At 37.4% G+C, this 27,874-nt stretch overlaps 1 protein-coding gene across 2 annotated transcripts in view; it reads left to right on the top strand.

The window, feature by feature from the left end:
• The window catches only part of SMARCA1 (SWI/SNF related, matrix associated, actin dependent regulator of chromatin, subfamily a, member 1), a 71,465-nt gene extending 56,807 nt beyond the window's left edge, over window positions 1-14,658 (top strand). For both annotated transcript variants that reach the window (XM_047082063.1, XM_047082062.1), the window contains 4 exons: window positions 637-755; window positions 868-1,080; window positions 13,377-13,487; window positions 14,587-14,658. In XM_047082063.1, the coding sequence (XP_046938019.1) occupies window positions 637-755; window positions 868-1,080; window positions 13,377-13,487; window positions 14,587-14,658 (515 nt within the window). The remainder of the gene's footprint in view (window positions 1-636; window positions 756-867; window positions 1,081-13,376; window positions 13,488-14,586) is intronic.
• Window positions 14,659-27,874: the final 13,216 nt, after the last annotated feature.

Below are 27,874 nucleotides of genomic sequence, written 5' to 3'. Positions count from 1 at the left end.
TGTTTTTGTTTTTTCTTGCTAGGAAGCTGTGTTCTCTAAGTTTATATGGCTACCTCTCTCCTGTTTCACTTTATGTGTTTGGTCCCTTTTATATCATGTTTGAATGAAAGCATAGCTTAAATTAGTGTCTGTAGTATCCTTAAAAATTCTAGTCATTTGAGATTGATAATTAAAAATTCTATAATATTTCATGAAAAGAAATTCACTAACCTAAAACCTTCTTGTTGAGGTGTTTTAAATTTTTTAATGTTTATTTTTGAGAGAGAGACACAGAGCGTGAGCCAGTGAGGGGCAGAGTGAGAGGGAGATAAGCCAAAGCAGGCTCCAGGCTCTGAGCTGTCAGCCTAGAGCCCGACGCGGGGCTTGAACTCATGGACTGGTTTGCAAGATCATGACCTGAGCCGAAATCGGAAGCTTTAACTGAGCTATGCAGGTGCCCCAAGGTCTTACTTTTAAATAAAAAGGGGTATTTAATAATTGAACATATACACATATACAGATGAATCTGAATCTTAAGTTTTAAACAGTTTAAGTTTACTACATCATACCCTGTTAATTCTTTATTCTATAGTTCCTTGGATTCATTTGTTTAAGATGGGAGTACATTTATTGAAAAGTAGTAATTGTGTTTTTCAGCTGTCTTTTGGGAACGATGCAATGAATTACAGGACATTGAGAAAATTATGGCTCAGATTGAACGTGGAGAAGCAAGAATTCAACGAAGGATCAGTATCAAGAAAGCCCTGGATGCCAAAGTACTTTATTTCATAATTTAAAAATTATTATTAGATTGTTTTAATTGATACAGTGATTAGTTTTGACTTATTACACATTTAGTTAAAATCACTATTTTGTTTAAATTTATAGATTGCAAGATACAAGGCTCCATTTCATCAGTTACGTATTCAGTATGGAACCAGCAAAGGAAAGAACTATACTGAGGAAGAAGATAGATTCTTGATTTGTATGTTACACAAAATGGGCTTTGACAGAGAAAACGTGTATGAAGAATTAAGACAGTGTGTACGGAATGCTCCTCAGTTTAGATTTGACTGGTTTATCAAGTCTAGAACTGCCATGGTATGTATTCTTATTTCCTTCAACTTTTTATCTTGAAAAATTTCAAATGTCATATATTCCTCATTTAGATTCTTTAATGGTTAACATTTTGCCACATTTCTCCCCCTACCCACATATACATTTGTACATATATACATAGAATCTGTATGTACACATAGAGCCTATATTTTGTATTCAGAAATACAGGAACATACCTATATTCGGAAATATGTATCTATATCTGATATTCATAAATATACATTCTATATTTCTGAGCCATTTGGAAGTAAGTTGAAAAAATCATGAGTGTCCACCTCTAAATACTTAAACATTTATCTCCTAGAAATAAGAACTTTTCCTTATATAACCATAATACCTTTATCCTACCTGAAAATGTGAACAGTGATTCAGTAATGTCATCTGGTATACAGTCCCATGTACAGAATTTTCCAGTTTCTCTCAAAGTGTCTTTCATAGCTGTTTTCTTAAATTGATGATCTAGACAAGGTTCACATATTGCATTTTGTTGCTGATCCTCTTTAGTCTTTTTCAATCTACAACTTTTTGTTTTTCATGACAAATGGCTTTTTAAGGTACCTGAACTTACTGTTTTCTAGAATGTCCCACATTTTTTTTGTTAAAAAATTTTAATGTTTACTTTTGAGACAGAGTGTGAGGAGGGGAGGGGCAGAGAGAGAGAGAGACATACAGAATCTGAAGCAGGCTCTCCAGGCTCTGAGATGTCAGCACAGAGCCCAATGCGGTGCTCAGCCCACAAACTGTGAGATCATGACCTGAGCCAAAGTCGGACGCTTAACCCACAGAGCCACCCAGGCACCCCATAGAATGTTCCACATTTATCTTGCTCATTTTTAGATTTAGGTTAAGCATTTTTGGCAAGAATGTGACATAAGTGATGTGTACTTATTGCATCACGTCAGGGGGCACGATGACATAGGTTGTCCCCCTCTTGGTGATGCTAAGTTTGATCACTTGGTTAAAATGGTGACCACCAGAGCTGTCCACTTTAAAGGTATACTTCCCCATTTGTAATTAGGCAGGTGGTGCTTCACACTGTGTGAACAACTTAAGGATTTATTTTCAATGAGAAGGAATTGTTGCCTAAGTGAGTCTTTAAAAGAATATTATGAGACAGAGAATAATTAAGTAGAAAAATATTTTAGCTTCATGCAATTTACTTTGTTACTTCCTAATGTAAATTGTGTGCCTGTTAAATTTTAATGCTGCTTAACAGAGTTCAAATTGATATTGAATGGTTTTTAAAATGCAACACATTTTTAATGTTAGCATTGTCAGTCTTTTGTCAGCTGAGGTAATTAAGACAAAAGTAGCTTTATATAGCCTAAAAATTAAAAGCACCAGAAACTAACAGTTCAAATAATGGACACTTTTAAGTAGCTCCTATCTTTCATAAATGTTTTCTTGGCCAAAAGTGGAAATAAGGGTGCAAAGCAATGCTTAATGTTTTGTTTGATTCATTTATGTATGTATGTATGTATGTTTATTTATTTATTTTTAGAAAGAGAGCGATCAGGGAAGGGGCAGAGAGAGGGAGAGACCGAATCCCAGGCAGAATCCTGCACTGACTGTGCAGAGCCTGATGTGGGGCTCGAACCCACGAACCGCGGGATCATGACCGAAGTCGAAGTCAGATACTCAACTGACTGGGCCACCCAGGTGCCCCGTATTTTTTTTAAGGGTTATTTATTTATTTTGAGATTGAGAGAGAGGCTGGGAAGGCCAGAGAGAGAAGGGGAGACAGAATTCCGAGCAGGCTCTACACCGCTGGCGCAGAGCCCAACGTGGGGCTCGAACCCACAAACCACGAGATCATGACTTCAGCCGAAATCAAGTCCGATGCTTAACTGACTGAGCCACCCAGGTGCCTCTGATTCATTTTTTATTTTAAGTTCAAGCTGAACTGAAAAAAAAAAGAAAAATCTGGGCTGCTGCACTGAAGACGCTAATTCTGGCAGATAAAATCAAGTATTTCTTAAAACTGTAACATCAATTTAGAGTGTTCTTGGACTATTAGAATGTATCTATCAAGTTTATGAAATACATAATGCTGGAGAGCTAGCAAATACTTTGGATCAAGCCAGGATTCAAAAGGAACTAGAGAAATTGGAATGATGGATAGGTTGAGTCTCACAACATAACATTCAATAGGCATAAATTTAAAGCGCTCTGCTTACACAAAAGAATATGAAGAGGTTTATGTTAATAAGGTATAGTAGGAAGCATTGAATTAAAAAATAAGAATAAAAAAGGTAAGAATTAATTTGTAGCATGAAAGCCAGAAGTTTGATGTAGGAAAGAGTTGTTTGACAGGGTTCTTTGGATCATTGAAATAGATTATTGAAGAACGGTATAGAATAGCTTTTCTGTTAGCTTTGAAAGAGATTCTGCTTTGACTGTCTGAAGGCTTTGGCAGTGAGCTAGTTGGCCTTTTAAGGTGTCTTCTAACTCAGTGCATCTATGACCATGTTTAGCAGAGAACTCCTTTCAAAGGCCATGAGTTTAAAAATTTTAGCCATTTGGAGTTTTATGTGTGTAATGATCTAATGTAGAGAAGTACCAACAGCTTGTAAAAGACAAATGCCTACCTGCATTTGTCAGTGAATCATGTTTTAGATCATAAATGCTCTTTTATGTGATAGATCATTTGCTGGATTTTGAGTATTATTTCAGTAATATGCTACTAATTTTTTAAAATGTTGAGAGTTTGATGCTGTTTTCAGTCTCTAGAATCATTAAACTAAAGCAGAGGATGAAACATTCACAAGTGCAAGAAAAACCTTATGTTATTTGAAATACATGAACATGGCTATGGAACTACATATCCTTATTTCATTTTCTAAATAAAAAAAAAAAAACCAGTATATTATTAACAACCACTAGATGGCTCTGAACTCCCTTGTAAAGATCCTCATTTTCCTCCATCTTCTTTCTACAAAGCATTTACTTCTTTCTTTACTAAGAGATTTAAATCTCCGATGTATATTTTCCAAGGGGCAAATATTAATTCATTAGGTGAATATGAAGTGAAACCTTTATTTTATTTGTTAATAATGAAGATACCTTTGTCATTCTGGAAGGTGGAGTTTATGATTTCTAAAGAATCTTTGAGAACATATAATAGTTTATTTTATATTTAAATATTTTAATCCAGAGTTTTTTGTTTAACTTTTCTATCATATTGCTTTTTATTTCCCTCCTAGTTAATGGATAATTTTTACTTATGCTTCTGGATTTAGAGTATAAGTAATATATTTTAGAACATGCATATATTCATAAGGTGTTTTTGGAATATTTCATGACAACATCAATCATTAGGGAGTTAAAGGAATGGAGTATTAATAGATGATCCATTTGCCCTCCTTATTTTAAATAATTGCTCTCATACAGTGAATCTCATGTACAATCTAGGAAGAGAACTTTCCTCTTGGAAAGAGGCAGTTTTCATTTCCGATATTAATTTGTTTCATTGAAAAATCCTATCTTAGAAACACGGAGGATGTAGTTTGATTATGTGAGTGTGTCACTGTGTTCAAATTAAAATCTTATTAATGATTAAACTTTAAACTTAGGTTACCAAAGAAGCTATCTTTAAAAACAGAGTTTTGCTTAAAAGTGACTCTTCTTTCCCAGGGATGCCAATAAATAGTGTGAAATACTTAGGAAAAAAGTGGGAACCTTGGTAGTTATATTTTATTCAGACATCTCAAAGTACTGAATTCATGGCTCCTGACTTAACTAACAGTCTTAAAGTGCTTAAAGGCATGAACCTCCACTTCTAAATATGCTTCACTTTTAAAGCCTTCAGCTAAAGTATGAAGATTTCTTTGAGGCTTTTCTCCATTTAAAAATGCTGGCTATACAAAAGAGAAAATGAGTTTTAGTTCTATTTCTGTGTGCTAAAAAGATAGTGATTTCTTTCTCTGAGAACTTGTGTGGTCGTTAAGTAAGCAATCAGTCTCTATTGAACTACATAAACAAGTAGGAAGGATATGATCAATTTAGTTTTTTAAGCTCAGAGCATGTGAATTGCCCTACCATTTCCTTCAAAGAAAAATATCTTATAATGGGGTCTTAGTTGTAGGACATTCACATATGATCAAAGTTAAAAGGACCTTTACCAAGTGATTATAAGAGGAAATGATAATACTCTGTGTTTATATAGTACCTTTTATGTAATGCTTGCCAATCTGTTTACTAACATGAGCTTATTAATTTTTTTGCCATTCCTTTTAGGGAATGAGTTTCAGGATATTATCTCCATTCATTTAGTGACAGACTAACATGACTGGGAGATTGGAGAGGAATCTGAGAGGTCCAAAAGATCTCCCACGTTAGTCAGTTTACTGGAAAGGACATGTGGAAAATACCCAAAGTTCAACCAGTAATTCCTTAGACCTGCTTAGGTCCTTTTAAGGACTTCAAGAAGAAAAGGCAGAATTTAACTCTCTGAGCTAAAGAACATTTCTTGATATAACTATTTATTGCATCCTTTACAGAGTTGCTTTGACTTTTAATTTGAGTCAAAAAACATTCTTACCTTTTAGCCTCTGAGGGGCTGTTTTCTTTCCTCTCACAGCCACCTCGGGAAGCTGTGTGTGCATTGCCTGTGGCCATGTACCTTGGAACTGAATCAAAGTATTAGTAATGAGTTGTTTACAATTACCGTGCCTTAGGTAGTTAAATGAATTTTTCTGATAGCATCTGAGAAAAAGAATCATACACTGTTGCATACAGTGTAATAAAAACTTCACGTTATTACTGTTTGTTTTCAGATCACAACTTTGTTATTAATGGAAGTGTTCCTTATTTAAAATTAAGACACTGACATCTCTCATTAGAATTGCAGGAGAAAAAATACTTTCTAGAAAATATTGCTATAGCTTTTTATTAGCTTGCTTCCCTTTTTATAAGTTTATCAGTGATAGTAAATGATAATTGGGTTACTAGTTCAGCACAGGATATTTTATAAATTATCTGTCCAGTTAGAGAAGGACTTTCTTTATAGATACTTTAGAAAAATGAAAGTCAAATTAAAACATTTCCCACTTAATTCAGTAGTCGCAATAACATTTTGGTTTGTTGCTTATGCAGCATAGTCTAGGAAATTTCTTACAGAGTGCTGCTTGTTTTTTTTTTAAATTTTGTGTATTAGCACTTAATTGTGTGATAATAGCTAATACTGATATTTTGGAGCATTACAAAGAAATGTGAAAATATCAATTACACTGTAAAGTTGGTGAACTGTAATATCTACTGATGGATGCTTCTTGACTGTAGAATTATTAAAATATTAAAAAAATATATTTATGCTCATAGGAATATAATTCCTCATGCATTTAAAAGACTGAATTGTCCCTTTTCAGCCTTAAGTTTGAAAAAGGGTCTATACAGAGACATGTACAGGAGAGGTAGTGCTTAACTTTGCCTTGGGGTTAGGTTAGAGGAATGGCTTCACAGAAGAGGTCCTTCTTGGATCCAAGTCTAGGAAAACTAGGAAATGGCCATGGGGCTACATTCTGGGTTGTGGAAACAGCATATGAAGAAATTGCAAGGAGGTTAGTATAAGTAGGGAGGTACTCAGAGAAGAAGAGATAGCTGGCAGCCAAATTGTGAAGGGCCTTATCTGCTGCACAGAAGTCTTCTTCGTGTCTATAGGAAATGGAAAGAATCATTGAAAGATTTTAATAGGGCAGTGACAGTGATCAGATTTACATTTTAGAAATACTGTTCTGTGCAAGTGGGCAAATGTCTGCCTCAATTACCATATAGGCTGATTATCACCAAATTTCTATCTCTGTCTTTTCTCTGTTCCTCCTTTTTTCCCCCTTCCCTTGGCTAATGTATCACCATCTGCCCTAGATTCCTTTTTTTTTATACTGCTGCTCTCTTAACCCTCAAGTGCATTGGTTATATCTAAAGGGACCAGCATAACACCTTGCACAAAGTAGGCATTCAGTGAATAAATGGGCATGGAACATTTGTACTTTAGTTGGCTTCTGTCTCATAGTCTCCTTATAGTTGGATCAGATTTGGATAGAAAGTAAAGAAATGTAGAATGACTCTGAGTTCTTTTCTTTTTGTCTACCTTTTTCTAATGAGAGACTTTATTTGACTGTCATACCTGAATTTTTTATTTTTTTGTAAGTTTGAAAAGCCTGGTATAAATATCATGTGCTTTATTAGCAAATACAGTGTTTGATTTAAGACTGAACTGTTCTAGCAATCTGAAATACAGTAAATGCACTAACAGGGGTCCATTTAATGTATTTATACTTCTGTGTTATCTTGTGAGGAAGTGACAAAACATTTTATAAATAATGATGTTTAAATGGCAGCAGTTATGTAAAAGTATCATAACTTTTGATACTTGTTTGAGACGTATATGATATATTTATTAGAATATTAACTCCCATTTAACTGCCAATATGCTTGGACCCTGAGATTCTAATATAGAATGCTGTTGCATTATTTTTAAGTATGATAAATGTTCAAAAGTGACAGCCTGGAAAATATACCAGAGAATGTATAGTTAAAGGTATTGATTCTAGAAGGAAAGTATGGGGAGGTAATAAAAGAGCAAAGGAGAAAAATACCAATTTTGTTTTACTAAGAATTGTAGATGAAAATTCTGACTTTTTAGAACTACCTACAAATTTAGAGGTGCAAATGTGAAGTGCAATTTATTTTTTTTCCCTTGTTCATTCACCTGCTTTTGACTTTGAACTATAACAAGCACAGACCTTCTGTCATTCAGACTTAGGCAGGCTTAGTGTCTAGGATTTTAGTACATAGGAAGTGTAACATGGAGCCTCTTTAATCTCTTTCAATAAGTCACTTCAAGTCTATTGATGCTTTCTGTGCCTTTTGAATTGATGCTTTGAAGCTGAGTATTGGGGCAAAGGATATTTGAACTTGGTGCCTGGTGTGATTGATATTCACCACACAGTAAAGGGCAGCACTGCTTATTGCAAATATTTCATCATTTATTAAATAAAAGTAGAGATACATATCCTAGTATTCAAAAGTTGAATAGTACTTTTGAAAAGTATTTCAAAAGTTGAAACGTGGGTGACTTTGCATTGAATAGAATCACAAACCATTAAGAAGGTATGGAAAAACCAAGGCACCACAATTTGTTTAAAGTAAATCTAAAGACTATAGTTTAAAACGGGTTGGCAGACTACAGCCTGCCCCCCACCAACCTGTTTTTGTATTGGCCTGCAAGCCAAGAATTATTTTTAGATTTTCAAATGGTTGGAAGAAAATTAAAAAGCTATTTTGTGAAATGTGAAAATTTTACAAAATTCAAATTTTAGTATCTGTAAATAAGGTTTTATTGGAACACAGCCATACTCATTCATTTATGTATTGTCTACAGCTGCTTTCATGCTACAGTGGTAGAGCTGAGTAGTTGTGACAGAGACTGTGTGGTCTGCAAAGCTGAAACTATTGTTTGGCTCTTCACAGAGAAGATGTGCTGAGCTCTGGTTAAAAGAATGTGGGTAAATGAAGGTTAAGTGAATCAGGTTAAATGAAGGATAGGTAAAGGGAGAGGCTATTTATCTCAAAAGAGAGGTCTTTGGGAGGTGTTTGTGATGGAGGCATGGGAACTGCCTGTAATATTTGAAGGATTGTCATCCAGAAGAGGGAGTCAGCTTGTTCTCTGTGAGTATAAGAATTAGACCTAGAACCAGTTGTTGGAAATATAAGGTAGCATTGCATTATGGAACATTTTTAATTTGTCTAAAGGTGGAATAGAAAACCTTGGGAGGTAGTCTATTGGTATTCCCATCATTGGAAGAATTCAGACGGGTCAGACAACTAACTAGCAAGGACCTAGTAGAAAGGATTCAGCATCATCTTGAATGATTTTTAAAGTTTTCTAATCTTGAGAGTCTGTAATTTTATGAACTCACACAACCGAGAATCTGTATCAAGGGAAGATTTCCCAGGACAAAATACACCTTTGAGTACATCCCTGCTTCTGCATAGAAATCCATTAATGAAATCTTTTTGTCAGCTAAATTAAGTAAAATTCTTCAGTTCTCCACTGGTAGTGTCTAGGTTCTTTGTACTTTGATCCAAACTTAACTTTGGTTTAACTTTTTAAAACTATAGCATCTCCCACACATGTATGAACACAATACTTTTTTTCCTTTCGCCACCACTATTCACACTGCAGACCAGTTTTCCATTTGTCATTTTTGTATTCTTTTTTGTTTTTTGTTGTTTTTGCATTCTCTCTCTTCCTCTTATGTGCTGTTTTTCTCCCTCCAACTTCATTCCTAATCCTGCATTTGGAAATGGTGAAAAAGATAATTAGACTGCAGAGTTTGTGGAAACCTTTTGAGACCACACAAAACACTCCCTGTAACCCCAGGAAAATAGGAATATAAAGAGGTGCAAGAATTTAGGAGAATTTGAATGTGAAAGGAGAAATTATGTAAGATGAAGGTGCTTTAGATGTCATGAAATTTTTCATAGTCATTTAGTTATTCAAAAAGTGAATCACTGTTTTATTGGTAATCTGGCCTTTTGCCTTGTAATTTCTGGTTTCAGCTAGTGTTCTGTTTATGATACCATCTGTTTAGTTAGGCAGTGTTTAAGCATGTGAATAAAAAATGGGGTTGATATCTATAGAGGAAGTGACATTACCTATGCTAGGAAGGTAATATCCATACTCTCCCACTCCTTGGTGCTGTTCTCTAGAGAGGGTATTTTTCTGTGTCTGGAGTAGTGACAGGTTAAAAGGAATAAAGGTGAGAACTTATTATACAGTCTATTTATAATCATTTGGAGATGTTCTCCTTCCCAGCATATGACACAGTCTCAAAAGTATTAGTTCCCCTGAATCACCCATATGAACCATGAACATGTATCTTACAGATATCTTCAGTCACTGGCTGCTATTACTTATTGAGAATAATAACAGCCAGAGGGTATAGCTTAATGATTCAAGAATCAGCTTCACATAAAGACTCTATCTAGTCTCCCTAGAAACCAACAATCAAATCTCATCAGGGTCAACTTAGCCCTTTTTATAATAGATAAATTGAATAACATGCTGTTTAGTTTGTATGTGTGTTACTGAATGAAGGTATGGAGAATATTTGGTCTGCATATTAAAAACATCAGTATTGTTTTGGTAAGTAAGGATGTTATTTTTCCTAAATTATTTAACCTTGTATAATTGAGGATGCAGAAGAAACGTGAATGTACCAGTGTTCTGTAAGGTTATTTTTAATAAATAGTAATATACATATTTTTTAAAATAGTAATATTTTAAAAACAATAAGAGGATTTGTTTTTCTGGTTACACTGCCTTTGGCTTTCTGCCTTCTTTTGGGCTTGAATTTTTAGAGAGTAGAAAATGCTTGGATAGTCAATAATATTTCTGTATGTATCATTTCCTATGTTGTATGTCATTTTCTGGCTTTTATTTGGAAAAGTAAAAGTCTATTACAAAGTCACTTGCCATTTCTTAAAAATGTTATAGATTGCCCAAGAGTTACACATTCATTGCAGAAAATTTGGAAAATACAGACTAGTATAAACATGAAAATAAAAGTTAGCATTAGTCCTACTTTTAGAGATAGTTGCTGCTAACTGGTAATGCTGTAGTTAGTAATCTCTCCGCTATAATTCTGTAGATATGTATATAGTAAGATGTGTCTGTGTATTCCATTTTTAAATGATGACAAATTTCGTTCTCAGTATTTCCATGCTAAAAAAATAATAACTTCTCCAAATATTCTTTTGTAAGTTTTTGTATACATGTCTTATTTTCTTACATTAAGTTTCTAGGAATGGAATTGTTAGCTCAAAAGGTAGGAGATTTTTAAGATGCTTCATTGATACTCCCAAATTGCCTTCTAGGAAGGTGTAGTATATATTATTTTAAAGACTTTATTTTTAAGTAATCTCTCTACCCAGTGGAGCTCAAACCCACAACCCCGAGATCAAGAGTCATGTGCTCCACTGACTGAGCCACCCAGGCTCCATGAACGTAGTATATGAGTATTAGTCTGCTTGGGATGCCATAACAGAATACCGCAAATGGGGTGGCTTAAACAGAAGTTTAAGTTCACAGTTTTGGAGACTGGAAGTCCAAGATCAAAGTGTCAGCAGGGTTTGCTTCTGGTGAGGTCTTTCTGCCTGGCTTATAGATAGTGTCTTCTTGCTGTGTTCTCACATGGCCATTTGTCTGTAAGAGTGTAGAGAGAGGTATCTCTGGGTGTTTCTTCCTCTTCTTATAAGATGACCAGTCCTGTCAGATTAGGGCCCCGCTCCTTACGATCTCATTTAACTTAATTAACTCCTTAAAGGCTTTATCTTCAAACAGTAGTCACATTGTGGGGGTGTTAAGTTTCAATGTATGAATTTGGGGGGAATACAATTCAGTCCATAACAGGTATTAACATTGGCATGCCATCATCGGTGAATGAAAGTTCTCATATCCCCATCTTATTGCCAATACTGGATATGTACACCACATACACATGCATGCACATATCATTGGTAATTTGATAAAGATGGCTTTGTTTCACTTTGCATTTCTTTGATCATTAGTTTATTTAGTTTATTTATTTATTTAATTTTCTTTAACTCCAAGTTAACATATAGTGTAATAATGGTTTTGATCATTAGTTTCAGTGAAAATTTTGTAAATATGTGGACATTTTAATTTTTTATGAGTTTTCTATTCTTGTACTTTGACCATATTTTTGTTGGGGGTTCTTTTTCAAAATTTTTTAATGTTTATTTATTTTTGAGAGAGAGAGAGAGCGAGTGAGCGAGCAGGGGAGGGCAGAGAGAGAGGGAGACACAGAATCCAAAGCAGGCTCCAGGCTCCAAGCTGTCAGCACAGAGTCTGATGCGGGGCTTGAACTCATGAGCCATGAGATCATGACCTGAACCAAAGTCAGACACTTAACTGACTGAGCCACCTAGGCGCCCCTGTTGGGGGTTCTTAATTGCCAGTAAACCTACATTTTCATTTGTGTGTGTAGCTATGTTGTATGTATCATACCCTGTTGCTAATACAGAAAAGGAATTGTACTTTAAAATGTTGTTTATCTATGATTTACCTTTAAATACAGCTGTGTATGCAGGGTTAATATATGTGAGTATCCATATTAATGAATCATATGTTTAATGCTCACCATACATTTATAAGCACTATTTATAGTTTGGATGCATTGATTTGCTGGCAGTGAAATATAGGTAGTGGCAAGGTTAAGGCAAAATCTTTTCAGCTATTGTTTTCTCTGCATTAACAAATACAGCAGTGTTTCCTGAGATGTGCTCCTCAGGACTCTGATCCTACAAGATGTCCTGTGAGAAGAGATTTCTGTTGGTTGAATAGCTTTGAGAACTGCTTGCATCCTACATCTCCCACCTAGTGCTTGAGAGTGCTCATCAGGAACTGAGAAGCCCTGTATGTAGAAAGAAATCTGTTGTACATCTGTAGCCTGAATACTTCCAAAACTTATTTTGGCAATAGGACTTCCCCCCTTTTTTGTTTCTGTGATTTTTGTTGACTTTTTATTTTGAAACGATTCACAGGAAGTTATAAAGAAATGTATAGGAAGGTCCCATTCACCCTTCACCAAGTTTTCCCCAATGGTAACATCTTGCATAGCTATACTACAGTGTCAAATCAGAAAATCCGTAGTAGCATAATCCATAGAGCTTATTCGGATTTCATTGGTTATACATGCACTTGTGTGTGTGTGTGTGTGTGTGTGTGTGTGTGTGTGGTTCAATGCAGTTTCATCACTTGTAGGTGTGTATAATCAGCACCACAAGACTCCCTTATGCTAGCTTTTTATAGTCACACACATTCTCCCCCCCTTTCCTACCTCCTGGCCACCACTGGTAAGTTCTCCATTTCTAAACTTTTGTTATTTCAAGAATGTACTGTAAATAGAATATGGTAAATAATTGTTTGCGATTGGCTGTTTTCACTCTGTGTAATTCACTTTTGGTTCATCCAGGTTGTTGTGTACCAATAGTTCTTTCCTTCCTATAGCTGAATAGTATTTCATTGAATGGATGCACCACAGTTGGTTTACCCATTCACCCCACTGGATGACATTTACCCCCTCCATATATTTTTGGTGGAATCCATTAATATCCTGTATGAATATTGTTCTGAAGTAAATCAACTTTAGAAATCCTATACCACAGAAATGATACAATAAATAATTACAACTTTTTAAAGATTATGCCGGAGTTGCAGAAATTAAAAGTCTGTTACTATTTATTTGGTTTAGGAATTCCAGAGACGCTGTAATACTCTGATTTCATTGATTGAGAAAGAAAATATGGAAATTGAGGAAAGAGAGAGAGCAGAAAAGAAGAAACGGGCAACTAAAACTCCAATGGTAAAATTTTCAGCATTTTCCTAACTTTTAGGTAGATCTCACTTTTTTTACATAATTAAAATGCCTATATTATGTTTAATGCCACGTGATACCTATTATAAAAACTGTTTTTATGAAGTGCTAATTTGTTTTTGACAGAAAAAGAATACACTACAACCGCATTCCTTATTTGTTTGTAGAACATATGGTTAGGAACTCCCTAGTAAGAGGGCTCAATATTTTAAAAAATTCCTCATGACTTTAAGCAGAAGTATAATGCAAGTAAAATCCTTTGAATGGAGAGTCAAGTTGTCGTGGGGGAGTAGGAGAGGGGTGGGGTGGGATGGGATGGGGCTGAGGTTGAAACTTGGAGTTCTGATTTGATCAAATAAGTTTTCTGATCTTTGTGGAACTATGAGTACAAATGAGACTTGGAGCAGACAGCAAAGCTTTACTTGGTCTACTTGGTAACAAATAAATTGCCGAATAATAAGATGACTTGGTTTTAATCCAGTCAGGTCGCCTTGTATAGCTACAATTTGAAATATTCTTTAATAGATGATAGTATTTGAGTGTGGTTAAGTAAACTACCATATTTCATCAAGTCTAAGATGCTTCCTATTGTAAGAAACAGCATCATTTTCTGTATTGCTAAGTGAAACTGCTGCCAGCTAACTCATTTGTCATCAATTGTAAGATGCATCCTGATTTCAGAGATGCTAAAGTGAAAAAGAAATGCGCATCATAGAATATATGAAATATGGTGCTTTAACATCTATCATAAGGTTTTAAAAATAAATAGCATTTGCCTAGAAAACTTTAAGTATTAAGTAGTTCTTTAACATGAGAGTACATTTATGGTACCCTGTGTAAGTAGACATTTGCTGACTATTTTTGATGGGTATTTTATGTCTTTTTAAAAAAAAAGTCTTTGAAGGTTATTTTACATTGGGTTATATATTTTGTTGAGCTATATAGAACATTAACTGTGAGTATAACATTTAAGTGAATATTCATGTTAAAATTTTTTTTTGATGCATTTACATCCTAGATTTAACATTGTTGGGCCATTTAAAAATGTGCATATTGGAGCAGAACATTAAATCTGTTTCCATTTTAGTCACAGAAAAGAAAAGCAGAGTCAGCTACTGAGAGCTCTGGAAAGAAGGATGTCAAGAAGGTGAAATCCTAAAGCCTAGAAATAAAGTTTTAAATGGGAAACTGCTATTTTCTTGTTCCCATCTTCAAATGCTAATTGCCAGTTCCAGTGTATTCATGGTACTCTAAGAAAAATCTCTTTGGTTTGATTTCTTGCATATTTTATATATTTTACAATGCTTTCTACCTGAAATGTGTAGCTTTATATTTTATGCATTCTAGTATTTTTGTGTACTGTATTTTGTGCATTTCATGTCTTCATCAAAATCCTCTCAGTCCTTGTTCTTTTGAAGCTTGTGCTGAGGTTTTAGCTTTTCTATGTTTTATATGCCGCTGCTTTGAAAGAGAACCTAGATTCTATAGCTGTATTATTGTTGTTTCATACTTTAAATTTATATGGCTGTGGAAAAATGAATTAAAATGATTTGAGGAGAAAGACTTTTTCACTTCTTTGTTGCTTTCTTTTCTATTGAGTATGGGCTTGTATGTGTTACTGCATACTGTGATTAGCATAATAATTGTTTCTTTTGAGGTCATCTAAATATTTTTTTCCTAAAGGAATAAAGGGTGAGAACAGAAAAATATTAAAAAAAAACTAATATTTGATACTGTGCTTGCTGTCAGTATGCATTACATTTAAATTATTCTCTAAATATTCAAGTGGGAAAATATAATAAAGAAATGTCTATAAGAAATTTAATTATTTCCTGTTTTTTGTGCAGTAGAAAAATAGTTGTGTTTATTGAATTGTTTTGCTCACTCTACTATGTATTTGGTTGAAAGTTAAAGCTTTGTTTGCTGACTTGTTGCATGATCTTCTGTCCCATAGAGCCAGTTCAGAGGAGTCTGGGTATAACATGTAGAGTTATTAACAACTAAGTTAAGGTTACGAAATAAGTGCTATGCATGTAGAAGAATGGGGGCTGGCATCCATAGGACTACAGTTAGGCTCAGAAAACAAACAATCTCAAAGTATCAGAGTTTTTATACACCAAGAGTTTATTTCTTGCTCACACTACAGATTCCATGCAGGTCAGAAGGATATGAGAATGGGAGAGGATCTGTTTTACACAGTCACTTAAGGTTCCAGACTGACTGAGGCTCCAGTGTTTAGTATTGTGGCAGTACAATCTGGGACATGTGGCCTTTTCAGCTACTACTGTAGGAGAAAGAGAAGCTGAAGAGTCTCATGTAGGTTCGTCATTACGTAGGCTCAGAGGTGACACATGTCACACCCACTTATATTTTATTGTCCCAAAGTAGTCACATGGTCCTGTGTATCTGAAAGAGGGCTGGCAAATGTAGGGGAACAAATGGAGTGTTTAACATTACTGCCTCTGCCACGGGGCCTGTTGGCTCAGGAAACAACCTGTGTCTTTCACATGAAACTGTTGTTTGTGATTAATCAGGATGGAGGTCAGGTTGTCAGGGGAACAGGGAAAATGAATTGGGATCTAGTGTGAAACACACAGCAAATAAGCAAAGTTGGGGAATGCAGGACAGTGATTTTCATTACCAAACAAGGCTTGGATCACTAAAGAGTTGTTCCCCACCCTCCCACCCCCCACCAAGATCTTTTGCATTTCCTATCAGACTCTATTTAGTGTATCACCAGCAAAACTTGGGTAGCCGTGCATGCAAGTCAGCATCTTTTACACCCTCAGTCTTCTCGTAGGCATTCTGAAACATAGGAATAGATCTAGAAGGACAAACCAGTATCTGCTGGACTCTTCCAAGTCTTCATTCATTGTCTAGATTTCATATTTCTTCCTGCCATGCTCCTGATTGGGTTCCTTTTACTGTTTCTATTGTTAGGACTTAGAGTCTTGTACTCTGTTAGAGATTGGGGTGAAATGAAGGTGCTATTATGAGGTTAGGGTGATATTAGGTCAAGGGACCGAGAGATCCCCGAATCTGTCCCACTTAACTACCCTTTCTGTAAGATTCACAAAGGAGGCAAAGGTAAGCAAGGTAATTCTTCAATAGCTGGTGCTTTTGCTTCAAACTTCAATCCAGAGCTCTTAAGCCCAAAATAAAATCTTGGAATTTTGTACACCAGTGAGATTAAATGCTGTATTACCTGAGCTAGAGAAAATGATACCCGAGAGGGTTTTTTTGAAACCCCCAAGTTTTGTGCACTGAAAAACAGTGAGGGTCCTGGACTCTGATCAATCAGTTCAGCATTTCTTAGGAATTAAGATGCAGGGTGCGTGCAAGTACAATTAGGATCTTTAAACTTCTTTCATGGAAATTTAACAATCTCTGCTTGTTCTTTCTCTGTTAACCCAGAGGGGTTAATAGTTAAGCTGTATGTGACTATCTGCTTTAGGGGAGAAAATCTGCAGGTAAGTTCCTGGAACCTTTTCATGGGGCCATTTTCCTGATCCATATCATGGCTCTTAAGAAACTTTTTTGGACCAAAGAGAAGTGAAATTCAGCTCTCCAAGATGTTCACTGAATACCTCTGATGTCATCCTCAGAAACTTGTGAAATGGTTTTATTCAGGACTTTAACTTAAAGGCCACACTATATATTCAGTGAAAAAATCACCACCTACTATATTCATCTTATTTTATGTACAGCATTGTTGCACATAGCCTACCAAGGAGGCCCATGCAGTGAACCCCAGATGATAGCATAGTCCAAATAATACAATGTTGGAGATACAAAATGCCCAAGTCTCTATTTGAAACCTCTCTTATTGTCAGTTTTACACAGAGAAATTAAGGTATGATAGAAAATTCAAAAGTTCTAAGAAAGAAATCCCATTTCTAACAAGGGGCTGAGACTGATGGGGTAGTAGCCCTAGGCTTGGCTGCCCTGTTGGAGAGATAAAGCAGGACAATCAGTTTACCAGCTACTTGGAGGCCAGAGGAAGCAGAAGAGCATGCTGTATTCTTGAATACAATTGTATAAATGCACAATGATCCAGCTCACCAGCAAAAATGGTCCAATCGGTTGTATGGGAATCTGACCCAACCTGATTCCTTGTTTGCAGAATGTGCAAGGAGGGAAGTGGATAGAAGAACAGGGACCCTGAGTGGTTTTCTTCACTCAAGACCTCTGTAGAAGACAAGAGGTGAATGGGTTTACCAATAATCCTTGGGCTCCCAAAGAGGCACTTGGAAAGCATCTGTCTTGATCCACTGGATACTCAGGCACTAATTTCCTTAGAATCAAAAGAAGGCAGTGAGCTCAGTAATCTCTCATTGTAATAATAGTCATTTGTATCTCATTCTTTATTGCACAGCTCCTTTTTCCCTGGCCTATGAGTGGTTATGCTATATGGAAAACCTGGATACTTGTCGCATTACACATTCTCCCATGAAACCTGTGCCCACATTTGGTGTATTGTCTGAGACCTTGCAGTTAAGAGAAGTTATTGCAGCTATCTTAGTTGCAGGGTGTTTGGTTTGAAAAGCCTCTGCTTAACTGGTGGAGCTGTCTACTGTCACCAAAATAAAATGCTATTATTTCCCAATTACTGGCCAAGGTCCCCACTGTAGGTTATTGTTCCTCCTCTGTGGTGCAGTAGCCAATGCAGCTATTTCAGATTCCCCTGCCAGTTTCAAGTCCCATGATGGTGCTGGTGTCCACGTTGTTTTCTCTCTAGCTATTCTTAACTAACTCTTGAAATCCTCTAGTTGTCATCAAATTTCAAACTTCTATCAGAATTCTGTTCCATGTCTCCTTCATTTAGTCTGTCCAAGCTACCCTCCCCAATTGACAAGGGGTAAGATTTTCCTGTGGTTCAAATATATATAGCTAATGCCATCTGTTCTGTCCCCTATCCCTCAGCCTTATTTCTGTGTGCTCCAGCTGATTTCTAACTGCCGCTCTTTGTCTAAGGGCTTTGTCTGAGGACTTTATCAGAAGCTTTGGAAGGCTTTTCTACCCTTTGCATGATAGGCTGGAAGAACTAGAAAGTTAACACCTCTGAGTGCCTCTTAACCAAAAACTAATTGGGGTTGGTGTATAAGTACCCAAACTCTCTCACCCCTTGAGTGAGGTCTTTCTCAGGGTCCCTTTTCTTCTATCCACTTCCTTCTTTGCACATTCTGCAAACAAGGAATCAGGTTGGGTCTTTTCTATATGGTTCCCTGGAGTTTACTCAAAGAATTAAGCTCCAGTCATTCAAAGTAGTAGTTGTGTTGATGACGCACTTTTTATTGACTTTGTTTCTTTCCCTGTATCACTTGTTCCTCTCTGGGTATTTTCTGGAGTCAACTTGTCGGTAATACTACTTGCCTGAGAATCATCCCAGGGTCTGCTTCTGAGGAAACCCCAATTAAGACACTCCCCTTGTATACATAGTTCTTCTTAGCCCTTAGTTATTTCATTAAAAGGTGTAGAGTGTTCAAGGAGAATATTGATTGGATAGTATATCATTGACCTGTTCTTAGGTCTACTCTTCTATGGACACTTAGCAGATGATGTGCTTGGATCAGGATATTCTGCACTGGTACAAAGTGCTAGGTTCTGATTTCTCTCCATAAACAAATGAAACTTTCTCATATAACCAGTAGCTGTGGTGTTGGGATTTCTTATTCGGCAGAGGTTAAAAGGTTACCAAGTTTTTGTAAGGCCAAAGCTAGTGCCCAGGCTATTGTCTCTATAAGTGGTGTCCATGCTGGTTGGTGCCTCTTGCCTGTAGCAGTGGTTCACGAGATAACTGGACCAAGTGTAGGCCTTTATCACTGTGGTGTGGCATATAACTGTGCTGTGGTATCACCAGGCTTTTACATCTGTGACCTGATGATTGTCCATTTCCTTATATATTGCTTTCCCACTAGGGAAACTTTCATCTAGGCCACTGTAATCAGATTCAAGCTATGTATTTCCATTGAAGGCCGAGACATGCTTGGTTAATTTCTGATCTTTTCCCCATGAGATAGCTATTAGTATTTGTCCATATAGGACTACCAAATTTTGTGGTCTATTTTTGAGAGTCCCCATTTATCTATGGAAGGTTGATGGTGAGTACCATGTATGTGCAGTTGTCTACCTCCCATCGTGAATACAGCTTTGAACTAATATACCTCATTTGGTGGTAAAGACCAAAGCCCATTTGTTATATCTCAGACAGTAAAGATCTTTGCACCAGGTCTTATCTTTTCTAGAATATTTGGTGTGTGACCATTATCATCATCAGTTGGGATTGATAGATACCTTATTCAGTTCTCTCCCAGAATTGAGTATAAGTCTCCCAAATGCCATTTAGTTTTTGTACTGGCCATATGAGAGCATTGATGAAATATAATTTACCCATTTTCTTCTGATCGCCAAGAGTATTCCATCTATTGTTTCTCCATATGTGTTAGCTATTCTGCGTACAGGTAGGTGGACAGCCTCCCTTACCTTCATGAGGGAGGATTGCAGTTAGGTCTGGGTATATCTTTTTCTTTCATACATCTATCCTGGCTTCTAAGATGTCAAACTTTATTCTCTTTCTTTATTTCCTAATTCTTCTCTAACTTTTCTCCCATCACAACAAAAGCTCAGAGTATCTCCTGGACAAAAGTTTGAAAATATCCTGTAATCATTCTACCTGCTGACTAATAGCCTTCTACTATTTCCAGGTGAACCCAGTTCTCAAAGCCAAGCCATTCTGGGTATAGGCATTACTTAATGTCTTTTTGACTTTTGGATTTGCTTTTTCTTTATTAAATTTTCCTCTCCACCTCAAAGAGTCTACTTTCCCTGTGCAATAAAGCCCTCAATTCCTTTTTTATTAGTGAACTCTACATGCAGTGATTGCATCCATGCTCTGAAGCCTCTGAAGTTCACAACCATGATTAGACATTTGGTCAGTGCTCACTGAAGATACCTGATCAGGAAAGCCATTGCAAGGAATGTATTTTCTCCCAATTAGGCCTTGCCAATCACTAAGGGTTATTTCTGTTACTCTATCCCTTTATATTTTTTCCACAAATTCATAGATTAGGATTTAGATAATGCCCAAATCAGAGTCAACATGAGAACGTATGACAGACAAGGGACTCAGAAAACTTTAGAGAAGGCATATGACACCCCAGAATTTCATCCCACCATTGTTCTCTCTTTATCCCTGGATGTAGTTTAAAACAACATTAAGAGAATTAAGAGTTTGGGCCTACCAGCTACTTGGCCATGTGACTCTTTGGATCTAACAATCCAGTAGGCCAAATATGTCACACTGCTTATTTTAGGAAGACTTAGGTCATGTGCTGGACCTTTGCTGCTCCTGCAGTTTGAAGTCTGCCCTACCTCCTAAAATGAACATTTGCATCAATACTAGCACCTGCCTGTTATACGTGGGAGATTATATTCTGGGCATACAGAAGCACTGCTTCAAGTTGGAGGACTGAAACTCAATCTCTTTCTTGGGACTTTGCTCTCCAAATGTCAGTTCCCTGGGGCATATATTTGCTCTGTCTGCTGAGATCATGCCAGTGTTAGGGGTGAAGGTGAGATTATTATAAATCTATTATAAATCTATTAAGGGGTAGAATTATGATGGTAATAGGCCTGGGGGCTCAGGAATACTTAATTCTGCCTTGGCCTTACCACCTCTGTGTTCCACAAGGGATACATGTGCATAAAAGAGTGGTAAAAGAAAGCTAAGTAGCATCTTATAAACTGGGACATTGGTTCCAAACTCCAGTTTAGCATGCTACTGAGTTGGGCTTGAGCATAAGGAGGTTTAAGGTAGAGGCTGCCTGGAACTCAGAACCAAAGCAAGATGAATGGTTTAGCATTTCCCTTAGGCCGAAATCAACTCAGAATTTGCTATTCCAATGAGAAAAAAACTCGAAACTACCAACTCCAGAGGGAATGAGTGAATCCAGAAAGAGGCTATCCATATGGGATTGTTTAGATTTCTACAGCTCTACCCACTTAGAAACTGTGGTTCAAGAAGTGTTTGGGAATCTTACCCATCAGTTCAGACTCCTCCACGACTTGTGTAGGAGGATAGGGGGAGGACCACAGAAGACCCTTGAACCCACCCCCGCCTCTAGGGGCCAGTATGGACACTATGCATACACTGCTTCAGTGTTCAGCTTCTGTAGCCAGGTCAGTTCCTACAGCTTGTGGTTGATTACATGATCATACATGGCAGGAACATTGACTAATAGAAAAGGTGTCACGAGAGGTACCATTATAGAATACAAACTTGGTAACTTCTAATGAGAATTGTATCATCTATGCGGGATTTTTTATTATCTATCATATTTTGTGATTATTGGTGAGACTAAGTTTATCAGTGAACAATGGTTTATTATACAACAGTGTTACAGCATTTTGAGTTTTCTCTTCTGCGATATGGCAATGGTTGCCTAGTAATGATAGTAGGAGAAAAAGTGATGCTTTTCATATGCTATTATAAATGCACATCTACTGCTAAAATTTGAATGTGCATGCCCATGTTTTTAAAACATCTGTTTTTATTTTGTAGGGTTTTTTTTTAAAAACAGCAATGTAAACTATGTGTGAATAATTTGCATGCCATAATTTTCCTTATGTGGAGATCTTCCAGAGTGCTAGGTCGGTGCTGGAGTTGCTACACTGCTCAAACCTCGTAGAACTGTAAAAGTGATTGTGTCTCCCAGGATGTAGAGTTTGGACTTAATATACTGAAGGAAACATTTAGAATTGTATTCAGAATTGTCAGCTTCAGGCTTTGAAGACAACTAAGCTTGGTTTGGTTTTGTTTTATTTAGGTTCTGCATCAGTTAGCTTTTATTGCATAACAAACCACTCTAACATTTGGTAGCTTAAAACAGCCATTTATTTTTTTATATGTTTTTTAAGTAATCTCCACATCTGATGTGGGGCTCAAACTTACAACCCTGAGGTCAAGAAGTCTCATGCTGTACCGACTGAGCCAGCCAGGCACCCCAACACAACCATTTGTTTAATTTGCAATTCTGTGGGTTGGCAATTTGGGTTGGGCTCAGATAGGCAGTTCTTTTGGTCTTGACTGGGCTCACTCACATGTCTTTGGTCAACTACTGGTCAGTTAGGTGACTCTGGTTGTGGTGGTTGACTGATTGTTGGCTTGGTCAGTGGGGGTACCTCAGCCATGTATCTGTTATCATCCAGTGGGTTAGCTTGGGCATGTTCACATGGTAACTTGGCAGGGTTCCAAAAGGAAGAGCGAAAGCTTGCAAGGTCTCTTGAGGCCCAGGCTTGGATTTCACACAACTTCAAGCAAATCACAAAGCCAGATCAGATTCAAGGGGTAGAGAAATTGACTCCAGTTCTAGATGGGAGATGCTGCAATGTTACATTGCAAAAGGACTGGATACAAGATGAGTGTGGAGGGGAATCTAGCACAGGCTCTTTCTGTTGAGGTGTCCCGATTTATAGTTAGTGTGTGAATAACAGTCCTCTAGCAGTATCCCAAATTATAACATTTGAGCCCCCATGGGCATAGCTCAGTGGAAAGTTCAGAGTCTATCACTTAGAGACTTCCTTCCTGATATATTTGTGAGGGGTACAAAATATTTTATTTTTGGCTACCATTTTGAACTAGTAGTATTTTTGATCTAGGAGTTTGGATCCCCCATCTATTTTGGCTCCAAGAATATTTGGACTCCCTGTTTCCGAGTATAAGCATGTATATCACAATTATGCTAACAGGGACAGACACTCCTAATTGCATCCCAGTACACATCTTCTACTTCTTGCTTAGTAAGAACATTTATTTTCAGTTTTCCACACTGCCACTTGGCTTAAAAGACTATTATTACCCAGCTTCCTTTGTAGCAAGGTATGGACCTGTACTAAGTTTTGGCCAGTGAGATGTAAACAGAAGTGACATTGCAACTTCTGGAAAGTGTCTTTAAAAGTTTTCTTCATCCTTTCTTCTTTCCTTCTGGTTGGAATGTGGACTTGATGGCTGGAGTTCAAGCAATCATCTTGAATTAAATGGATGCACATCAAGGATGATGTAGTAGCTGGATAGAAGAGCCTGGGTCTCTGATGACCATGGAACTGCCTTCTAGCCCTGAGGTGCCCCCACTTCTAGACTTATCTTGGGAGAGAAATGGTTTTTCATCTGTTTAAGCCCCTGTCTTAAATTTTGTTTTTATTGGTATATGGAACTGTATCCTAATACCCCAGTATTGATGATTTTTTATTGAGCAAATATTTGAAATAAATTCCCTTAAGCTAACTAAAATCCTTGATGAGTTTTCTAAATTGCAAGGTAGAACAATTCCATTTTTTTCCATTTGTATTTTTATTCTGAACATATTTTCATTGGGATTGATTAGTTTCATTTTAACTTATCAATAAATTATTTTTCATATTTGTGGATGTTATTTTCATCAAGGTATAGTTTCCCTGGGTCAAATTTTATGAATCTAAATTTTTCAAGAATGTGTGATTTTTAAAATTATAGTCAATAACAAATTTTATCATGTGCAGTTTCACCATGTTTCCAATGTTACAAATAACATGTATTTTTTGTTTTTTTGTTTCTAATAAATTTTACTATGTGCAGTTTTAGACATTGACCATTTTATTTGTGTTGACTAGTTCTACTTGCTATATTTTTATGACTTGGAAATTGATAGTAATTTCTTGGTGATTCCATAAGGAAATTATGAGCAACTCCCCTCAGTTGTTCCAGAATTTTCCCATTCTTCAGAATGAATCTGTGGTCTTGCACATCCATACTTATAATCTTTCCTCTTGTCATTTGTTTCTGGCAATCTCCTTTAGTGCAAATCCTCCTAAGTCAAAGTTGCAATTACCATTACTTTAAATGGGAGAAAATGTCACGCATCCCTAGCCCCCAAATTGACACCAATTTTGTTAAAACAGCACCAAATTTCCATTAAAATGCACTCAAGTGGTTTAATAATTAATGTTACTTACCATAATAGAACCTAACTAGGCAGTTTCTCCTAATATAATATAGCTATTTACCTGTTCTCCTTAACCTCTTTGCAGCTATTGTATGCTCAACATGTAAAACCCTATTACCACCCCCAGAAATCATCAATATGATACTGAAAGTTTATGTCCTCCAACATTTAATGAAACACACACACACACACACACACACACACACACACCAATAAAGACAAAATGAATCAATTAAAATAATCTATTTTAGGGGCATGCCAGTGATCTTCAGCTAAAGTCTACCAGGAACACACCTGTAGTTGGACAAGTTGGGCTTATTACTTGCTGTAGGGGGAGAGAACACAAACCATGGGGAACCATGGGGTCTCACATTGAGAGGATAGTAGAAAGAAACTTTTATAGGATTTGAGCTTTGGTTAGGTGATTGAGGGAGGGTCTAAGGAAATGAGGGTTCCTTCTAGACTGGATGCTGTCAGAAATCAGGGATGATTCTATAACTGGGTTTCTCAGTAAAATCTATAGAGAGGGCAGGTTAGAGATAGAAAAGCTATAATTGGTAAAGAAATAGCGATTACTCATTTTAGCTGAGAGGGAGCAGCAGTGTTTGGTAGTTTGTTGGGGGCACAGTGACCTTGACTTTGGGCTTAGGACAAAATTATGAAGTGGCTTTGTTTAGTCGCACACTCTCATGTTCTCAGAGTAACATTTTTTGGGGTTGATATGTGAAATTATTATTGTCCAGTAGGAGAATAACACGACCTAGCTGTGACCATCAGGCCAGCTTTTGGATTTCAGGAGATGCCTTTTTTTCCACCCCCAGGCACCACGCTTCAGGTTATCATTGTTATAAACTGGTAGAACAAGAGTACTCTGAGAAGAGGACTTAATACAACATATGCCAGCTGTATAACTGGGGAGATCAGCATACAGTGTCTTTCCTCATGCGCTCAGTTGCTTTCAAGATGTCAAGTCCCTATTTATACATTCAAAGAAATTTCTTATAAGTTGAAGTAGAGGCATTAAACTCCTACCAAGGTTGAATTCTTCTAACCTGAGTGACTCCACTCTGTGTCGAGGAGAGAGCAAAACACAGAACAAAAATGTTTCTGGGGTTAAGATGGCAGGGTCAAAATAGGCAGTAAGAGCAAAATGTTCTGTGTGTCTGGGAATGCCCCCAAGGTCCTGTACGTTTATCCGGGTTCAGGGCTTGGTCCTGCTACTCTTCTCTTGGCACTGGGTCTGAACTCAGACAAGCCCTTTGAGGGTGGAGACTTCTACCTTGGCTTTTCTAACCTGTTTGCTTCAGGACAGGCTTTTATGTCACTTTCACTGCTACTGAAGTTGGCAAGGGTTTTGATCCTTTGATTTCCCCTGTTGCCATTGCTGTGTTGGACTGTGCGCTGTCACTCGTCATGACAGAGTTGATGTGTTTAGTGCAGAACACTCCCACTCGAGTCACTTCCCTGGCCCCTTAGTGAGATCCCACCCAGGCCACCCCTGGGCCAAGGTGCTCTCGCAAAAACTGGAATTCAAACACCTGAACTCTTTAGAAACATTAACTTTTCTTAAGGACACCAGAAGAACCGAGGTGCAATTGGTTGCTGGGTTTGGCACCCCTCAGATTCAGTCCTGTTCCTCTTTGACTACCTGGCTGTGAGCAAGGGCTGGCTCACTAGTGCCATCTCTTTCTACTCTCATAGTGATTTGATCTCAGAAGCTCCCTTGCTCTATTCTGCCACAGGGCCTTGACCAGAGTCATCTCTGTCCATCCTGACAAATGTCATTAATTTCATGTGTTTAAAATGTATTTATTATTTATTAATTTGTGCATTCATTTATTCCTTTGTTCTTCATTTCACTGGACTTTAGGGTAAACTTCTGGGAGAAGGGGTTGTAGCCGTGACCACTTGTCTGACAGAATGCCCTTCAAGCTTTGCATCAGTAGGACTTTCTCTGTCTCCTTTGACCTGTATTTCTCTGTTGTTTTCTTTGTCTCTCTCATTACAGTGCATCTGTCTCTCTCAACTTGCTAATCACCCTCACCTGCTCTTACACCAAAACAAATTTAAATGGCCCCCTTCTCAGGCATTCTAGTAACTCACTCTGATACCTAAATATGCAAAGGTGAGTATTGTAAGCCAGCAGGAATCCAGGCAGTTATACTTTCGGTCTCTCTTTAGGACCACATGATGTCTCTCAATGTCCTTGTCATTGTCATTCTATCTCAGTATCTCTGCTTCTCTATAGCCTTAATGGATGGCCTACTGATTTTATTTCTTGGAACCTCATGCTGTTCAATGCATTCTGCTTTTGTTGTTACTTTGCCTTGCCATGATCCTTCATAGATCCTTCTCTTCTCCAGGGCATTTTTGGTAAGCATTAGCTGTCATTTCTAACTGCTACAGTCCTCAGATTTTTTGAGTGGGAGAATCACAGGGACATAGATCATCTTCTGCATCAGGTCACATTGTAGGTAAATGGTTTGACTGACTTTGCTGCAACTGGGTCAGGCGTACACCCTGTGGCTACCGGGCAAAGTCATGTGATATGAAACTTGGCAGCGTGAGCAGCAGAGGTTGTAAGCAGGTAGTGATTGATACCTCCCTGTAGTCTGGTTCTTGCCCAATGTATACTAATCTTTCTCCTGTATCCTGCACCAAAGTTGTTTTTGCCTGAAAGAATCTACCTATTAGGCTTCAGCCACAAACACCTGCTCCCTCCACTTGCAGGAGGAAGACAAGCCAGTTTTATCTAGATGTGGAAAGATCTCATTAAAAGCTGCTTATTGGACCCAGTGTTGATAATTTCTAGGTGGCATCTTCAAATCTTCAAGTCCTGGGCCTACCTATGGTTGTGTATTCAGAGTATATATTGCATCCTGCAGCTGCTTGGGTATGGTGAATTATATACTGGAATCAGTAGGCATACGTTATTGCACAGAAGTCAATTCCTTGGTCAGCAAATCTGACCAACTGGAGAATCTGCCTCTGGGAGGACTTACCCCTGACGTGTTCTAAGGGCAGTGGCAGTTCACTTCCAGGTAATACTGGCATGCTGGGCAAGGCAGCTTTGAGGGTTTACTTCTCAAACCTGAGCTTGGATTGGAATCACCTGGGGGGCTTATTAAACATGACTGCTGGGTGCCTGGGGGGCTTCAGTCAGTTGAGCTTCCGGCTCTTGATTTCAGCTCAGGTCATGATCTCATGGTTTGTGGAATAGAGCCCCGCATCGGTTCTGTGCTGACAGCAAGGAGCCTGCTTGGGATTCCCTCTCTCCCTCTCTCTCTGCCTGTCTCCTGCTCATGCTCGCTCACTCATGCTCTCTCACATTCTCTCTCTCTCTCTCTCAAAAGAAAAAAAAAACAAAAACAAAACAGAGTGCTGAGATCCACCTCC

Source organism: Lynx rufus, unplaced genomic scaffold, assembly GCF_022079265.1.
Source record: "Lynx rufus isolate CCGP_SWC_20201006 ecotype Redwood Valley unplaced genomic scaffold, mLynRuf1.p SCAF_19, whole genome shotgun sequence".
In the NCBI taxonomy this organism is placed as follows: Eukaryota; Metazoa; Chordata; class Mammalia; order Carnivora; family Felidae; genus Lynx; species Lynx rufus.
Note: the sequence above shows the minus strand (reverse complement) of the source record. Positions and strands in the feature narration are given on the sequence as shown.